Genomic DNA, 19,763 nt, shown 5'->3' on the forward strand with positions numbered 1-19,763 from the left:
ATTTTTAGTTTTCCACATCATTTGAGAAGAGCAGCTGCCCTTTACAATGGGTGAAAATTTCCCAATGAATGGGCCAATAGGAATGCTCCAAAATTGCTTGCAGTAAAATCTAACATTATTACATTAAATGTAAAGAACATTTTGCTTTCTCCTGTAAAGTTGCCATTTTGAAGATGTTTTTCTTTATGCTGTGACGATATGCATGTATGTATGTATGTGTTTATGTAGCCAGATTTGTTCAGCTCTGATTTAAAAGTAAATTACTTGATTTGATCCTTGAGCTCTCAAAACACAGCCCTTCTGCATGATACCAATTTTGGAATATAGAGCAAATATGTAATGTAAATAAATGTACATATTTTATGACAATGTTATGGTTGTTTTTTTCCTACTACTGAATAAATACTCTTACAGATAAACTTCTGTAAATAAACAGACAAAACCACATTCCTGCCTGCAGTTTATTGACTGATCACACTTACAGACGCCACTACTCAAACCAAGCCTGTATGGTAAAAATGATTTTGGCCACAAAAGAAGAATCATTCCGTATGAAAAATAAAGTAATAAAGAAGCTACATCAAGTACCGTTTCAGTATAACATACGTAATCATAATTACTAGTATTATCAAACACAAATTTAACTCAAGATAGTGAATTACTACTTCCAGTTATTAACAGCATACTTAAAGACATACACAAAAATACAACAGCTTTCATCACGTATTTTGAATAACTGATGATTTCAAGACGTGTAAAGTAACACAGGCTGCTCTTCATCTACAGTTTCAAACCTTCACTAAAATAAACATTCTCTACACATTCATAAATAAACTTACAACTAAAATATGAAAATTATGATTCAACTATGAATTCACAGAGAAACATGGGTACTTCATGCATATTAGATTGTCTGATATGTCTAGATTGACTGGAGGACATAAAACAGGTCTGACTGCTTTCTTTTGACATTTGGAAAAGTATCCACAGAACAAGATCTCTTGTCGTCTATTGAAATGTATGAGATCAACAAGGATTCTTAAAAATATATACGTTCCATAACACTCGTTCTGAATTATCCAAGCATACAAAATACCTTAGACTTTGTCTCCTCAACAGTGCAGTCTGAATTTGGCTATACATATAAACTCAGCAATCCCATCCCTTCACCTTTTGGAATGTATGGAGTGGCAAACAAGGTTTGTGTGGTACTGAAAATAGGGCTGTCATGATTACTCACTTTAAAAAATAATCGATTAAATTTTTCTGTGAATTAGCAATCATGATTATTTGGCAATTTGGCATGATGAAATATAAAAGCATATATATTTTTTCATAAATATATTTTTTGTATATTGAGTCATTAAGGCTTCTGTATAATTTTCAGTTAAATTTTGACTGGAAATTATATGAATGACAATTGGTGCATATATATATATATATGCACCAATTGTCATTCATATAATTTCCAGTCAAAATTTAACTGAAAATTATACAGAAGCCTTAACGACTCAATATAATCTCAAATGTTTCAGTCCTTAGTGTGTCTACCCTTTGCCTTCATTGCAGCTTCTGGCGTGGTCAGTCCATTGTTCTGATAACACCAGCAGCCCTACATGCACTTGTGCGTTTACATGCACTTAATGCAGAAAATCAAATAGTGTCAGTAATCCGATAAACACGTTTACATGCACTTGAGTAATCAGATAATGGGGAAACTCCAGGTCTACATGAGTCAGGCAGTAATCAGATTTCTGCTTTGCAACCAGCCAATAAACTCACTGAAGAAGACGTGACGTAAACTTAATGTAAAACTCAAACTTCATGCCGCGTTTTTTTTTTAAACATCGCACCACTTTACCTGAAAACTATGAACATACATCATCTAGATGTATCCTTCATTTCGTCAAGCACGTAGTTGGTTTCAGTGTCGCTCCAAAAGTGTTTTGCTGCCATCTTGTGGCAGCGCTCCTTGCCCATTTACAGTACCACGGTCTGTTTCGCACATGCGTAGACTAAGCAATCCGAAAGAAATCAGAGTAAGAGTTCACATGCACTGAGAAATCTGATTACTGAGCTAAAAACCAGCACTTTTTATTGGATTTCTTATTCTGATTTCTAGACCTTACTCCAATCTAAGAAATTGGAAATTTGAATAATCAGATAACTGCAGAAATCCGATTATGAGCAGAATACTGAGTGCATGTAAACACACTCACCGACTGGCCGCACGCAGTCTGTAACCGCAGCACGCAAGTGGAGCTGATGAAATGAATAAAGAATGTAGATACAACGTGGTGTACTTAATGAAGTGACCGATCGGTGTATCTTTTGTACATTTTATTAATGTTTCAACTCCAGTTTTTCCTTTACCTTCCCCCTTTCTTATGCAAGTGCATTGTCTTCTATCAAGTCTCCTCAGAAATCTCCTGAAAAATACAGAACCTGTACTTACTGGCTGTTTTGGCTGTAAATGAAACGAATGAAAGATGATCTGTGACTTCTGCACAGTCCTTTTTAAAAGTACTCTGAAATCTTTGAAAGGCTACGCATGGTTTGTTATTATTAATTTTTTTGTTCAGTCTTTTTTGAGAGTGCTTATTCAATTAATCATCAAAATAACTGATTACCAATACAGTCGACTGTAACAGCCCTAATTGATGATAAAATGCTGTGGACCACTTTTGGCAGACTAGCAACTAAACAACAGTATTTCTTCAGCCTGATCTCCATTCAGTTTCCAAGGCATGGATAACTAGGCACTATTTCATAAAGAGCCACTTTATCTGTTCCCACCCCCCCCTCCTTCAGAGTCCTTCACAGCCAGAGTTAGAACTGCATGCAAAACACATATGGCTGTGGTAGCGCTAGTTTACAGAGGCAAATGAAGCGAACACAAGAAGTGTCTGTTCACCTCCTCCACTCGCTCTCCAGTTGAGGTGAATATGTGTTAAAGTGCCTAATGTATGTAACATTGCAACGTCACATTCAGTGGGGCGCCCCTCGGAGCACCGGTGTAAGCAGTCAGCGTGCTGCGTTCACCTCGCGGTTCTGGTTGAGCTCGTTGTTAAGGTTGTGAAGGGCTTGGTGGCGATGGTGCCGGTGCAGGTGAATGTCGTTGGCATCTGGCATGTCGATGGGCTCAAAGGTGCTGGGCACGAGTGGCATGAACTGGCGAAATATGCTGACGCTGCCGTGCCAGAAGGTGGGCTGCGGCAATCTGCCGGCCGTGCTCCAAGAGCGAGTGGAAGGGTCGTAGGCCTCCACCACATCGGACAGCTCAAAGGTGTTGTCATAGCCACCAGACACGTAGATACGGCCTCCCAAAGCTGCCACGCTGCCTCCAACGTGGACCTGAGAGAGACGATCAATCATGTTTTAGTATAAGAACCAAAAGGGGAAAGAAGCAAATTATTCATATACAGTTGTACAGGGAAGTTTGATCACCCCTATCAAATTTATTTTACATACATTATTTTGTAAATAAATTAACACTAGTCTACAGGAAACACACCTGAATGTGGCATTTTTTTCCAATTTATTATTATTTTTTTTTTGCAGAGGTTAAATAATGGAAAAAAATAAAACCTAAAATGTGGCGTAACTTTTGCACAGGTCCCATTTTATGCTTCATTATGTTACAAATAAATAAACGGCACCTGTGCATTAAAATGTGCAGTGTGGCCTTTGTGGAGGATGTGTACTTTTTCACTTAGAAAATTAAAAAAAAACAAAAACAAAAAACAAAAACAAAAAAAACAAAACTGTATTTGAACAGGGGCACCAAAACCTTTGTAATTTTTTTCTCTGAAATGGTATTTATGCAATTATAAAAGTATAAATAAATAATATTTATACTATTACTTTAGTTTATTTGTAACTAACTGTTTTATTTGTAATCGATTTTAATTTAATTACTTAAGTTGACAGCAATCATGTTGCACGGCTGTTTTATTTCACAGTTTTATTTTTATTTTGCTCCAACAAACAAAATATGAACAGAGAAATGAATGATAAAAAAAATACTGTAATTATCTATTTACATTCATTTTTTGTAAAGTTACTCTACTTCAGATTTAATGTCCATTTCTGAAATGAAACAAATTCTGGAGAACATTTTGATTCTAACTTAATTCTTGATGTTATACAGCTTTCAGTTTCTTTCAGAAACTTCTGTGCCTCCATTCAGTATTCTACACACTTCTAACCTGTATTATTTTTATTTACAGCTTCACGGTGTCCTACTAATTATTTGAAACCAGGGAAGCTGCACGGGACTAATCTATTAGGTTTTACATCATTGATTTCAAAGGTATAAACAGCGATTCTAAACTCCTAAACAGTAGTGTACCTATGTAAATCATGAGTGAATGTGGTGATGACTTTAAATCCCTTACTTGGTTCATTGGATTAATCTTGTCCCATTCTTTCTTCTGTGGATTGTAGACATCAACTTCTGCCGAGTCATCCCTGAAAGAAGGAATCATGATAATATGCTAATGGAGTCCTCATTCCACACCCTCGATTCGCTCTGTTTAAAAACCTACAGCCCTGCCAGACAAGATAAATGACTGTGTGTGTACATCAAAAGCTTACCTTACAAAGTAGATGAGTCCATTGAGAGTCACCGATTTGGGAGCAAAGGACCATGGAGGCAGCTGACCACAATTGACCAGTGTCCAGCGGTTGGAGTCGCTGTCGTAGCACTGTATGGCCATGGTGTCTTCTGCAGTGAGGGAGCCAATGGCATAGAGGCGCCCACCGCATGCTGTTGTAGAGCAGTTGTCCATTGGGTGTGGCATGGGCGGCAGGGCCTCCCAGCAGTCCAGAGCATGGTCATACCTTTCCGTGCTATCCGAGGCCACCACATACAGCTGGCCTTTCAGCACGCATGAGCTGTGGTACTCGCGGGCCTTCAGCATGGGCGAAACCTCCGTCCACTCGTTCACGCTGGAGTTGTAGCGCCACACGCAATCATAGAGCCTGGACCCATCAGAGCCGCCTGCCGCAGACAAACAGGCAGGATTAAAAGGAGGCAAAGTACAATGCATTCACAGCACGGCTGCAATACATGGGCAAAACATCATAGTGCAATCATACTGCTATATATCGATATAGCAGAAACATAGCTTTGAGACAGCTACACTGGCTGGCATTAACTTGACCAACATGAAATACCTTCAAAATAAAAAAAAATAATTTCACTTTTTGCTGTACTTTTCAGAGCTCCCATTGTTCTACTATATCATATAAATATTGTTTATCTGCATGATGTACTGTATATCCACAAATGTGTTACATAATTTTTGGTGCAGTTTCATGAGAATGACCCAGTCAGCATCTTGTCCATATAAGGAACTCTGGGTAAAAGCTGTTTTTCTCATCCTGTGATAAACAGATGCTCCAAAGCCAATACTTTTTGTCCTGTGTACATTTGTCTCCAAGTGTCGCTTGATCATTATGTGGTTGTACAGCAGTCGAAATATGAATTCTGCCTCCCTGAGTACAGTCAGCTAACCGTGCCATAGTATCTATGCTGTAAGCCAGTTGGCCTTGCAGAGGAAAAGAAGCCACAATATCAGTACTGCCCAGGCCTATAATGTACAATCACAATATTGTCATTGGGATAGAGCTACTGCCTAACAAATCACATTGAAGACTATATGATGCTACAGGGTTTGACGATGGGCCAAAACATCTGTTTGTTAAAATGTGAACTTCTTGTTTAATCACTTGACCAAACAGACACTTCAACTGACCTACAGATCTTGACCAAAATTGGTGCAAAATGCTTTCATTTTGCAGCATTTAATGAGATTAAGGCTAACGCTACAAGAAGCATGAACAAACCATACGCAACTCTGTTCCATGGAGACTGACTACAGACCCATGGAACTCAAGTAATGCAGCCCAAATACCTCTTCTTTCAGAACCGAGGTCATTATGTCCTACTAAAAAGAGCAAAAGTCAATGCACAGCTACTTCCAGTAACATTACACCTGCCTGGTATTCGCATTTATATAACAACAGCAAGTGCATGTAGCTAGTGCTATCTTTGCTAATGATTTGTTGCAACAACCGGTGTCTCTTGACACACAGGCGGCATTTGTGAAGGCGCGAGACATTTCCTCAGTGGAAACACTGTCCAGTGCATTGGACCATCATTAATACAGAGACTGCTGCGATTCTCTGGCAGAACACCACGTCCCCATCACCTCTCTCCCATATAGCCAAAGAGTCCGTGGTTTATTTATACTTGCGCTGGCTGCCATTTCATAAGACTAGAGCGTAAGGGAGTGATAAAGCTGAGATACAGGATAGTCCACAAGGGATAAACTTTCAAGTAATTTGGACAGTCAACTAAGGACAAATGTCTTCAGCAAAGACCACGAAAAAGACTATGTTCACCTTTCAAGCCAGAAGAACCCTTTAATGTCAGATATGGGTCACTAACAAAAGACTGGATGAGCCAAACAAACAAACAAAAAAAAACAAACAAAAAAAACAAAAGGAGGGGAGCAATAAAACTGCAGAATCTGTGTAGTTTGATATATATTACTGCCCAAAATTCAGAGACCAACTCTGACTCTGAGTGGCCAATAAGCACAAGTTTTTTATATTTCAGTATTAAATTAAGCTCCGCTCTTGCTTCAGATCTTAAAAACACAGCAGGTGTTTCTGTCCATCCTTTCACTGTGAGAAAAACAACTCAACACTACGGGTTTGGAAGGATGTGCTGTCAAGGAGTCCTTACTGAGAAAAACAATGGACTGGCCACCTCAGCGTCCTGACCTAAACTTTACTGAATGTGTTTAGGATTTCTTGAATCATGAGAAGCAGAAAATGCAACCGACTTCTAAGACTGTGAACAATTATCCTAGCAGATTTCTTTGGACAACAAAAGGAAACTTTCGCAAAACTTACATTTATGCTCAAACTCTAGTACTTCAAACATCTGGCCGTTTAACATACCTGTGACGTAAATATCATTTCCTAGTGCCGCTATGCTGTAACCTCCTCCAAGGTGGTCAGGAAATTCTGCCAAGTACCTCCACTGACCAGTCTGAGGGTTGAAGCAGTCCACGGTGACCAGCTCATCGCAATCCTGGTCACAGCCTCCCACCACCACTAGGATCTCAGCCAGACCCGTGGAGGGCCGTGGCCGCATGCGGTGGCACGGTCGGTCATGCCGGTCGTACTCACAGGACTGGAAGCTGCGCGCTTCACTGACCAGCCGCAAGCAGGCAGGCGACAAGTAAACGAGTGGGTCACTTTCAACTTGGGCCAGCAGGTAGAAGCGGCGCACAAAGGGTAGGCGCACCTGCTGGAGCAGCTCGGGCCAGTAATGCAACCTTCTTTGCAAGTCGGCTTTAACCCAGCGTACAGCAATCTGGTACGCTGTCTCCTCCTTGTCAACACACAGGCCATCATCTGAAACAAATTCCAACAGCCGCTTCCATGGCAGCCTCTCAAAATCTGTGCCTTTGGCTAGTTCCACAATGTTCTTCAGCACGAAGCGGCGGGCGCTAGCGGCTAATTCTCGGCAGGCGTAGGCTTCTGCAAAGTCCTGGATCTCCAAGCAGTTGGAGACATCCAGTCGTTGCTCCAGGAAAGCGCAGCAGGCCTCCTTGACTGAGGGGAACTGGAAGAGGTCAGCAGTCTTGAGCAACAGGTCCACGTTGTCATGCGTGACAGTCACACGGCCGGTGTAGCAAAAGTCCACCAACAGGCCCAGGAGCTCAGCTGACACCTCATGCAGCACCACGCGGTCCATGGCGCTCTCGCGCAGCGTGCCTGCAAACATGGCACGAAAGTAGGTGCTGGCGGCAGCCAGTACGGTGCGGTGGCAGTGGAATTCCTTACCCTCAGCACACAGCGTCACGTCAAAGAACTTGCGCTCGGCCCGCAGCTCATGGATCCCCCGCAGGAGGTTGATGGCGTGCGCTGTGTCGAAGAACGGCAGCATGGAGGGCTGCGTCTGCAAAACTGGCTTCTCCATGGCAAAGCCCTTTAATCAATCTCTGTCTCTGGCTGTGATCGTACTCAGAATACTTAATTCATCTGTAAAGAGAGAAAAAAAGTGTAGTTGTTAGAGGTCTGCAGCAAACTGAAGCAAAAATCTGAGACCCAACCAGGCCTGACCAGTCCTCCTAAATGTCACACCCGAACCCGCTCAGAGATGGATAATCGCAGACATGGTTTAAGCCTCAGCTGCACCAACGTTTGCCAGGGTATTGTCAGAAGTGAAATTACATTCACTTAATTTTTTACTGGTTTTACTGGTAAACAAGTTAGCCAGCTTGCTAAGTGCAATGTTAGCTCGTTGGCTCACCGCAGCCACAAGTCATTTATCTACCCTTTTTTGCTACAGATAAGTGTGTAGCACTGTGCTGGGGTGAGTATATAATGATCTAACATAAATATGTTCGCTTTTGTGTTTTTATCGTTAAAGGTAGGCGAGTTAACCAGCTCCCTGGCTAACTATATACAAGAAACCCCCTGTTGCCAGCCACACCAGTCATCTCCCTTTATGCTACAGATCAGTTTACAGCATTGTACATTCCTCAGTATGTAGTTTTGCTCACTTATGTGCCATTACTGCTAGTTTGCTAGCTGCACCAAAATGAAGGATTTTTTTTTATGCCAATCCTCTGGTCCAGTCTTTGTCATCAGGTTGTACTGAGGCTTTAGGGAGCAATTCTGAATACAGTTGTAGACTATACAAGAAAGTGAGTTAGACAAACTGTGTGCTGTGTGAAGGCTCACAAAATTATTATAATATTCCAAAAAAAATAAAATTATAAACAAATAAATAAATTACCACATTTAATAAATAAATAAATAAATAAATAAATCTTATTAGAAAACAAATCCAACCCAACTCAGGCTTGGGTCAGGTAGCAGACCTTTGGTGGTTTTGGTGGTTTTGGCCTTAGTCCAAGTTTAGTTAAATTACGGTTACTGAGAGGTTTCGGAAAAGACCACTGACCCACGATAAACTTAGATAGAAGAAGATTACACAGATGAAAAACCAAGAACAAGAAGTAAAAGAAGAACAAGTAGAAGAAGGAGTAGAGAATAGAAAAAAAGTAGATGTAGAGGAGTTGAAGGAGTAGATAAAAGTAGATACAGAATAAGGAGCAGAAAGTAATGTAGAGGAAAAAGAAGACCACAAAGCCTAATCTTGCCCTATGTTGCTCTGATATGGGTGATATTCCTCCTTTAAAGCCTATATTATCCAGGACCAAGACTAATTTATGTCAGGAAACTGACCCTGTTTATGCAAGCCAAAAGTTTAATAAAACAACATACATTCAGCCTTCCTACCTGGGTGCCTCTTCAAGCGTCTTAACTACTGAAATCAGAGCACACAAGATGGGAGCCAGAAGCTTCTAGACTGCAATATCACTGTTATGACGAACTCATGTGTCGGTTACTCTCTTAAGAAACAGTGCTTGACTCTATGCCTGGTCTATAAATACACTGGCAGTGTCCATTTCAACACGGCGGGTGGGGGAGTACTCCTCACACCATGCATGCTGGTTCACTGAGGATTACTGAAATTCCCCCACTCCCCAACCACCTCCCATATTCCGTCACATCCCATGAGTAAAGCATAACACCACTGAGACGGCAGCGGCCATGCCGAGCTGAGCCAGACTTCAACCAGGTTCTTAAACAGTTCAACTTGAGGTCTCTGGAAACCAAGGGAGAATTTAACTTGGAAACCTGGAGCAAATTACAGATACATTCTGAAACTTTGGCAAGGTCGTTAAAATCTGCAGTACTTGTGGCACATGCATGTCCCTGTAAGGCATAGCAAAATGGATTAGCATGTGGATCTGGAGTTTTCTGTGAGCTACCATATTTTTTAATCGCTGTACAAGGGATCCTCGATGCTGCCTTTATTGTTAAATGCACTATAATAGTTTCTGAATTAGCATGCACACTCATTTAGAACGGAATTCAACCTGCTAAGCACTTATTTTAGTTCTGGTTCATCAGAGTAACAATAAAAGCCAAATAAGGCTGAAGTATGCTTGAAGCATAGTCCTATGCATTTGTTTTCTTGCTCAAAATAACAGATTATCACTGAAAAAATGTTTTAAAATCAGCTAGATTATGTTTTTTACATACCAAAAAATCCAATCCAATGATTCAATTAATCAGGTAAACATTAAGACTTAATAGGCTGAGTCAGGTCCATGTTCCTGATGAGGGAAAGCACCGAAATGTGTTTCCGTGACTGGCTTTGAGAACCACTGCACTGGATTATTTATATTTTACAGACTCTATTATAAAGATCGTGTAAGGCCACAAGCATGGGGCACAAAAATGGATAAGAGGATCTCTCGGTGTTTATATTCTCACCATGAGTCATACACTAGGTATTCAAAGAGACGTTTCTCAACGGTCTAGAAATAAGTACTTGTAAGGTATATGTACTTGGGGCACCTTCTGGTCACTAATTAAGCCCTGGTTAACATTTCTTTCAACAAAGTAATAACATATTTAACTGTAATTTGCTATAAAGAGTTGTAAGCACATATTTATGCTTAAAATGGATTTCTAACAGTTTTTTTTTCTCAATTTCTGCATAATCACTGAGCTGTAACAAAATCAGTTCAACTGGTTTGATGTGAAATGGTTCACTGTAACGCTAATTTCTTAACAATGCTGGTGACAGGAACCAGGGGTCATGACATCTACAACACAAAGACAACCAGTGAACCTACAGGTGTATTCATGTGTTTGTATGTGTTTGTATGTGTAATAATGTAGGGCTGGGGAACATGGCAGTATTTATCGTTATTGAGATACACTACACAAATATTAGGCAGTGTAAATAAGAGCGCTGACTTCAGCTGATGACGTAAACAATGGTTAAGACTACTGCTGCGTTCCTAAAAGTACTAATAATTCGACCGAACAGCTTCACCTGAGTTTCCACACGATCAAGCAGAAAAATGTTCAACGTCAGCTTGTCATGTGTCACTTATCACGAGGTAACCAACAAGAAAAGAGGGCCAATAAAAACAAAACGGAAGAGCCAACACAGGACTGTCCAGTAGGACAGTTTTGCTAGCATTTGTGACGTGCTTGGCCGTCTGAACGCAGCTGCTTTCACCACAGTGAACATGGAAAATTCGCAGATACACTTTCAAATAAATTATTTTCAGTGGACTGCGCTGAGCTCAGCAGTAAACAGAGTATGTTGGAGCAGACATGCAGGATCATATAAAGTCCAACGTTTCAAACTTTTGTGCAACACCCTTGGGCCAAGTTTAGGCTTTTGTTCACATTCGAGGAACTACCAGACAAGCCAAGCGCTCTTCTACTGGCTGCGCCGAGACTTCCCGTGTTTTTAAGGAAGGCTGAAAACTGGCGACCCTCCACTGTCACCAGAGACATCATAAAGGACTTTGTTACTGCTCTGTTAAATGGTGCCAAAAGCTGGATGTGGTGACACAGTGACTGTGAGAAAGGTCTACTGTCAGCATGTAAAAACACTTCCCAACAGCATGTTTGATTATAAGAGAGAGCATAATGCACAATTAGTCCTGTTTTAGTGCAGTGCAGAATGTGAAATGCTGAATATAACTCACTGCATTCATAGTTTCTGATGATATTTTTTTGTGGCACTACTTTGTTTTTTCTAATTTATTGTGACAAATCATGTATCAAAAAAACTTCAAAGTATCATAACATTACAGATATCAGGTAGTGCACATTTGTAACCACTGCATGTAATAACTTTCTGTGAGATAGCCTTTAGAGGCATTAAACTGGTTTGTATCACTACCATATGCTGCAATTCTGCTGCAAGTTTCTCTAGAACAGGGCATTTTACATCAAACTACTCATTAAGATTTTGCGTACATCTTAATCACTGAACTATGCAGACAAATATCTGGACGTTGTGTTGATAAATTGGCTGTGTGCAAAACAGACTTGTTGCTTTCTAGCCTCAAAACAAGTTGAAAAACAAGCAGAAGTCAAATGGCAAAAAAAACAAAAAAAACAACGAGATGCCAGTGAGCCTAGTCCACATTCCACACAGAGGTCCAACTATGCGGCCAGCATAGAAAGACAGATCACCAGCAAGGAGAGAGAGAGAGAGAGGGAGAGAGAGAGAGAGAGGAGAGAGAGGGAGAGGGAGAGAGGGAGAGAGGGAGAGAGAGAGAGAGAGAGAGAGAGAGAGAGAGAGAGAGAGAGAGAGAAAACCAGGGGCCCCAGTGGGTCAGAAAACCATGCAGAGGAAGGTGCTGCAGGTTTTTGAGAAAGAAGAGAACTGTGTCCTACATATTGCAGCGCAGCAGGATGTGGGATAATGACATTTCCTTGTACAGGTATAGAACCACTCAGAAAACCACAGCTTCTGATGCACTGCTGGACAGTCTCCACAATGCAGTGCCTTAATACACCATTAACTTGTCCTAAAGAGGAAGCTAAATATGGACTTTTTACACGAAATCTTCAGCTTCCTTTAAACACGCATAAAACAGATAAAACATGATTTAGGTCTGCAGTTTCATTCTCATGATATTGACCATTGCGATACTGAATATCTCAGATCACTGCAATGTTCAAATGGGCCAATGAGTAAATTAATTAGTTTATTGTGTGCTGTGAGCATCCTGACCAATCTCAGCTCCAGATGAGTGTTTCTGTGGTTTTGATGAATCAGGGGATTCACGTCAGGGATGTGCATCACAACCCAATTTGATATCTGAATATCTGTAGAGGTTAATGAACGGATAAATTGCTTAACTTCAGAGAAGGAAAAAATATTATTATAGGCCAATATTAATTTACCTTTTAGACAGCACTGACAGCACAAACACTGAGCAGCACACGGAGGAACACATTTGAACACCTGTTTTATGTCAGATGAGCGTCAGAGGATGCCCCTTCAGATGAGCTAATGAGGTGACAGCGTTAACCAGCACAACACAGAATGCTGAAGAGGACTGGTCATCTTTTTACAGATGGACCATGTGCTAACATGTTAGTCTGTATATACTGTTTCTGGAACTAGCCAATAGTAGCAAGAGTAGTTAGTCTGGTTAGCGATAAAGCTGCAGCAGAACCAGCTGCACTATCCCTATCAGTTGTGTCCTTAACAATGTACTCACGTTATAATACACTTACCCACCAATACAAGTGAACTTATTTTACAGTCCTGTTGAAACATAAAATCGGTGTTTCGTTGAATGTTTGTCTGTATTTTTTTCACCTTCCCCAGATAAAATGAAACGAATACCCATAATATATCAGTATTCAAATACTGGCACCTCAAATGGTTAACTGGGCACTTGAGTTCCTGTGCACATCCCTTATGCACATGATCTTAGAAAAGTAAATTATTTTGGTTAAAATAACGAAGGGTCAAGTATATTAGATCAAGTCACAACAAAGGTTTTTAATACACTGCAAGGTATTTTGCAAATGAAATATGTAGCAATTATTATGGTGCTAAATACAAGTCAAATGTTTGAACACCTGCTCATAGAAGGGTTTTCCTTATTTTCACTATTTTCCACAGTTTAGAATAAGGGAAAACATGCAATGCTTTTCCAGCAGAACTGAAGATACTCATAGGCTGAGACTTTGTTGTTGCTGAAAAACACATGTAGAAAGTCTGCCAGAAAACCAAACTTGATCTGCTTTTCATTTTTAGGGCCTGAAGAATGGAAGTTGCTTGCTTATGTCAGCAAACGTTCAGAAGGTTTTACTCATTGATACAGCAAATATGAAACATGATATGAGTTTCATGTTATTTAGCATGTTTTTCATGTTTTTAGGGATATGGCACAATATTTCAGTATTACCACTCCAAACTTAAAAACAAACTAATACTGAACATTACAAAGCAAATGCCTACATCTTCTAATACAAGCAGTTCACCCACCCAGCCTATTTTATAGCAGTGGAAATGCGGAATCACAATATGGTATTTTTCCATATCATGCAGCCCTAATAGGATTATTAACATGTTTAAACATGTTTTTCCTCTTGCCAAGGCTCTGAACCCCAAAGCTGACACACAGTTCCACACATATGATTTGTTGTCACTAAAGTCAGCTCTTCAAAGGCAATGAGTTATGCAAGATGAAGCAACCCTCATGTCCCTTTATACATGAGGGGTATCTGGAAAGCAGAATGCCAAAGTGCTTACTGCCAGTCTGTTTACCAACCTATAATAGCAGGCAGAATGTGATCCCTTCACAGGCAGAGTGGGAGAGAGAGAATGATAGCTAGTTGCCACCATCTGAGTTCAAGTATATGCAGTGAGTAATCCTGGTCATCTGATAATCACCCACCCAGGTCAAAATGGCCCCTTTCAGCTTATTACAATCTCAGGAGAAAGTCTGACTACCTCTTATATCACCAAGATAACCTTTCCTGTACGAGTCGTTATCTAAAGTTAGATGTACTGATCACAGGAGAAAAGTTCCATGATACATACCATGGTGATGTGGTAGGGGTAAATTCTGTAGCATATCTGTTTACTTGACAACAACTGAACATTCAGCTAAATATATTTTACTGTTTGAAAGTCACTAAAATGCCTTTTCTTGTTATAATCTTACATTTGATCGTGTATCATTTCCATTATAATAAGATTTATCCCTATTAATGAATTATGCGATATAATTAAATGTATAATAGTACTATTTTTATAACAGTTTACTGCAAATGTTGTTTGTATACTGCACAATACATACACATACAGAGAGTAAATACAACGTTAACGTTATCTTCAGTGGATGATTATATCGTAAAACATTACTGATCCTAAAGTGATAATAAACTGAAAATAAAATAAATTCAAGACAAGTTAGGAATGAGTGAAATTATTTGAATGTTCAAACAGTCATGAAAGTCTTAACAGATTTTTTGATAAGTATATTAGGTTTTCTCTGACATAACACATAACACATAACTCATATGCAAGAGCTATGGGATGTTCGAATTTTACACTTCTCTAGACATGTAGAGTCTTAAGTTTTGTTTTTAAGTTTTAGTCAGAGGTTCTAATCTGTTTAGTTCAAAGAAGGAAACATAAAAAGACTACTGCAGCCATCTAAAGCAGAGGTGTCAAACTGGGTTTCTTCTGGGCCACAGAGCTTTTAGCACTTTCCCTCTTGTAACACTGTGAATTCAACTCAGGAAGGCCTTGCTAATTAACCAGGTGTGTTTAATTAGGCAGAACATAAAATCTGCAGAGCTGTAGCCTGGAAGGAACTCAGGCTGACAATGCTGACTACCTTACACTGGTGGCTGATGGTACAAAGGGCTAATAACATTAGCTGAGGATTAGCATTTGTCTGTTCATTTTAAAGACCATATCCCCACAGTCTTTTTCAGTGTAAATAGGCTTATTAACATGGCCTATTACGTTTCTGTGGATTTATTTTTCTGCAATAACAGAGATGCTGAGCTCAGAGACACTGAGAAGTGCTGGAAGTCGCAGACATTAAAAAGACTGGTTTGGAATTTTTGGATGCTGCGTGTCACACATCTGATCTGTTCAGAATGCAGTAGCCAGGAACTTTTCAAATTTGACTGAAATGCTCATGCCTAAAACACGCACCAGAGGTGGGGAGAATAGCCTAAAATCTGGCTAAAGAGTAGAATAAATTCACAGAAATAATATTTCAAAGAGAAGTTATATATCCAAAAACTTTCTACAGAGCCACAGGAGATAAAAGTACATCCAGCATCAGCAAAGGTAATGAACTTGTCGTACTGTTCTACTGTTGGCATCTGCTTGGTCTAAACGCAATGAAAAGTAAGAGGAGTGAACAAAAACAAAGTAGTCCATCAGTCCATGACCTAAAAGAACAGAACAAAATGAAACAAACAGAACCAGCAACTTAAAGCGAAGGTCTAAAAAGGAACTAGGAATAACCTGAGTAATTACCTCATTAATAAAGTATTATCCATTCAAAAATGTACACATTCATTAAAATCTTTGGTAATCACATGTGACTGTGTACGTTTGACAAGTAAATATTCTGTTTACCTCTAATCCAGGGAACAGATGAATGTTCTCACTCTGAAAGTGTTTGGCAAAGACATGGCTTAAGTGTCACTGTGAACTCCGGAAATGTTTAATCCAGCCATCACCATAACTAAATGCAGCCAACAACAAAAACACCACTACGTAGCCCAGCAAGACGGCAGCCAGTAAAAAGCCTTCTGCTGCACCTGGCTGGGAAACATCACATCACAGTGACTATAGCCTTTGGCCTGCATACCAGAGCCTATAGCAGCATGGAGCGGCCTCAAGTACAGGACTCTTCATGGCTGAGCTCTGCTTTGCCATAAAAAGGCAGCTGAGGGAAGCCCACATTCCCCGTGAAGGATCCAGCCCTCCTCAGTCCACCTCATAAAGATAAGATCAGCTTTTGTAGAAACAGGGTCATGGCCTACAATTCTAAAGGTGACACACATTGTTATAGGAATACTGCAGGCTTTGTAGACAGAGTGCAATAATTACACAGAATTATTATTCCTACATAAGACACAATTTTGACAAAATGTAATTATTTTATTAAGTCATTATTTCAGTGAGACAAAATGCTAACAATATGCCAGCATTTCACCAAAATAAGTCCAGAGTTATAAAAATGACATGTTATTTAATAACTGGAGAAAATAATAAATTGTTTCAAAATAAGTCAAAAGTTTAAGGAAATAAGTCATTATCTTGAGTAAGAAAGTCAAACATTACAGGACCACATGCACAGGACCATACTGTTCACAGTAGTGGTGATAGGAACCTAACATCCGAAGTGTTTAATGCTCCTAAGAGCTATCTCACAGAAAACTACAACATGAAATGATTATGAATGCGCTGCCTGATGCCTGCAACATTGTTTGATGGTTTTGGATAAAATTTTGGCCTAAAATGTATTTGTAAAATCTATTCATGGTGGGAAGGTGCATGCATTCTGAGATAAAATACTACCAAAAGAAAAACACTTTTTTTGGATTTTCTATTATCCTAACATCAACTTTACATCTAAAAACTCAGTAGTCTGACATCACACTGAAGACCAGGGTTATGTGTATATTCTCAACGAATACTGACAAGACTAGATGGATTCAAGAATCAATCAATAGCAATAAAACCCATAAGGCTCTATTCTGTTTAAATCTCAATCGTTGGTAAAACCTAGAATGAACCGAACAGCCAGTTCATTAGCTAAGGGGATGAACTTGACGGATGAAGCATCTAGAAGGGGCTACTTACAACAAACAATGGTGATAAATTTGATGTCAACACAAAAGGATTTATGCATACCTGACTGAGGCATTAACTAACCAAATAACCTAAAAAGAAAACCCGCCTACTTTTAAAACAGACCATTAAGTATCGGGCTCAACTTTAGACAAACGAGTTAGTCTCTATGCTGAACTGCTGCGTGTTGCATACCTCCGTCTGAGGGCGCAGATGAAGGTGAACAAACAACGGGTCTTTCTTCGCTGTCGGCTTCCCATGCAGCATTCAAATACACGTTAAGCCACACCATACCTAACAGTAGTGTAACCAGAGTGTTTTGTCTACTTTAGCCTACAGTCCCCGCTCTGTCGAGCAGAACAGCGAACACAGTTCTGGTAAACACGCAGGTGTGAGGGTGGTCGGGACGGGAGCGAAGCCCAGCAGAGCAGCGCGGCGGCCACTTCAGCTCAAGGAGAAGAGACAACAACACGCCAGACGTGACTCTTCAAACCCGAGCACATCTACTTTTACTTACCGAATTTACACACGTCGCGCTTTTCCGTTTGCTCTGCGACTCCGACAGCTCGCTATTCAGCAGCAACTCCTCGTTTTCTGCGAAAAAAAAACTTTGACACCGTCCCCGTCCTGCTCCTTCATCTGAGCGCCATGGCTCCTCTGATCCGCTCTGCTCTCATTGGTCGTTACGGTTACGACGTGACGTGAGCGCAGCTCGCAATGTCGCGAGAATAAAAGTTTTTATTTCTTATTTTATTTGTTTCTATTTGTATTTTTTAAAGAATTTTACAAAAAAAATAAAAATTGTATTTTTATATTTTAAAACTTTTATTTTTCTATTTTGAAAGTTGTATTTATTTGCTGTAATTTATTACGTCTTTTTATTATTAGGCTTATTGATTTGAAATTTTTTAAAATGTGGTTTCTTTCTATCCTTTATTTTTATTTATTAGTTAGAAAAGGTAACACAATCATAAAATACTTTATGTGCAGTATTGATACCATAACAAAAGGACTACTGTCAATGAAGTGCAAACACCGTAAAAGAGATTTTTAAAAATAAGTACACATACGCGTTATTTTTCAGTAATTTTGTTTCATCTATCTCTCTCTCTCTCTCTCTCTCTCTCTCTCGCTCTCTCTCTCTCTCTCTCTCTCTCTCTATATATATATATATATATAGAGAGAGAGAGAGAGAGAGAGAGAGAGAGACATAGATAGATAGATAGAGAGATAGATAGATAGATAGATAGATTGATTGATTGATATATTAAGAATTTGAAAAAAAAGTAAATTTGCTAATAATTCTATTTTGGAGAACCTGCACTTAAATCCTTCTGTAAAGTCCAAAGGCAAAACGCTGCAAAACCACAAAGTCTTCTTAGCATGTGTCGCCCTCTAGTGTTTGCTTTCGCACTACAGCTTGTGAATTCTTCATGTAGCTCGTTTTTCGTCTTTGGTTCGTCGACGTCGAAATGACGAGAAGTGCTCGTGCTGAAAATATGAACGTGTCTACCTACTCACAATGTATAACATCAACGGACTTGATTTCTTATTTCCACCTTATTTTTTAGCAGAACCTGATTTCTGCCACTGAGTGAGTCTTCCCACTGCACTCAGCGCTAGTAACCCTACTGTCAGGTATAGATATGTGTGGCTTAAGTAAGGCCACATGCATAGTTTTAAAAAAATGTCTACAATTGTTTAAATTAAATGGTTGTTTTCTCTTACTAGTCACGACATACAACTTAAATGGGAACTCCACCAAATTGTCTGCATAATTAAATGGCTAAGATGTCAACAGAGTCATTCAGAGTGGTTTGGTGTGAAATGCTCCGTTCCAGAGAAACTTACAGAGTCAGAATTGTTCTCAGTGGTGGTGATAGGAACCAGACATCCACCTCTAAAATCTCCCTCACTTAAGGTTATAACATGAAATGGTTACGAATAGGCTGCCTGATGCCTAAAACATTGTTTTACAATAGTTTTGAGATCAGGTTTTGGCCTAAAATTATTAATTTTTAATGCATTTATGGTGGAGGGGTGCCTAGTGTGCTCTAAGCCGGGGTTTATCAACCACTGAACCAAGGACCACAAGTGGGCCACAAAGCACCCCTTGGTGGTCCTTGGACCTATACTGAGGGGAGCCAGTGGTCTGTAGTGGGCCTGTGATGGCTCTTTGTCATGAAAATCGAAAAGTGAAGAAAAAAATTGACTTAACAATAAAAAAGAAATATAAAATGTTTTCAGACAGTTAACAACATGAATTCAACCCCCACAATAAGAGTGCTCGAAGGCAGCTTTGTCAGTTTTTTGCTCTTTGCCTTTAGAAACAGCTTTCCTTTCAGTTGTCCACTATTCTGCTGATATTTCGTGTTCACTGATAAACATCACATATTGCAAGAGTGGTTCGAACATTTCCCATAAATTACACTTTTAAGCAAAAATGTTGAGTTTTGTTTTCTTGTGGGCCTTCAAGCTTTCAAGTGATAAACAGGAGGGCTAATATAGTCCC

General features: G+C 39.7%; 1 protein-coding gene across 3 annotated transcripts; it reads right to left on the reverse strand.

Moving 5' to 3' along the window:
* Nucleotides 1–1,448: 1,448 nt before the first annotated feature.
* klhl21 (kelch-like family member 21) lies at nucleotides 1,449–17,913 on the reverse strand. Of its 3 annotated transcripts, none has more exons than XM_036591006.1 (5): nucleotides 17,769–17,913; nucleotides 6,973–8,061; nucleotides 4,597–5,002; nucleotides 4,398–4,470; nucleotides 1,449–3,354 (listed from the first exon to the last, which is right to left on the reverse strand). In XM_036591006.1, exons 2-5 carry the CDS (start codon nucleotides 7,997–7,999, stop codon nucleotides 3,025–3,027), a joined length of 1,836 nt encoding a protein of 611 aa, XP_036446899.1. In that variant the 5' UTR covers nucleotides 8,000–8,061; nucleotides 17,769–17,913; the 3' UTR covers nucleotides 1,449–3,024. The 3 variants fall into 3 exon arrangements, with proteins under 3 accessions (XP_036446899.1, XP_036446901.1, XP_036446900.1); XM_036591008.1 differs by lacking the exon at nucleotides 17,769–17,913 and adding an exon at nucleotides 9,313–9,551; XM_036591007.1 differs by lacking the exon at nucleotides 17,769–17,913 and adding an exon at nucleotides 9,328–9,545.
* Nucleotides 17,914–19,763: the final 1,850 nt, after the last annotated feature.

This window comes from Colossoma macropomum, unplaced genomic scaffold (assembly GCF_904425465.1).
Source record: "Colossoma macropomum unplaced genomic scaffold, Colossoma_macropomum, whole genome shotgun sequence".
In the NCBI taxonomy this organism is placed as follows: domain Eukaryota; kingdom Metazoa; phylum Chordata; class Actinopteri; order Characiformes; family Serrasalmidae; genus Colossoma; species Colossoma macropomum.

Bases quoted from the DNA above. Each gene is read 5' to 3' on its own strand.
- klhl21 (XM_036591006.1), bottom strand. From the start codon at position 7,999: ATGGAGAAGCCAGTTTTGCAGACGCAGCCCTCCATGCTGCCGTTCTTC. The intron at 5,003-6,972 runs GTATGTTAAACG...TGTCTGCGGCAG, and splicing joins AAATGATATTTACGTCACAG to GCGGCTCTGATGGGTCCAGG. The intron at 4,471-4,596 runs GTAAGCTTTTGA...TCCTTCTTTCAG, and splicing joins GGACTCATCTACTTTGTAAG to GGATGACTCGGCAGAAGTTG.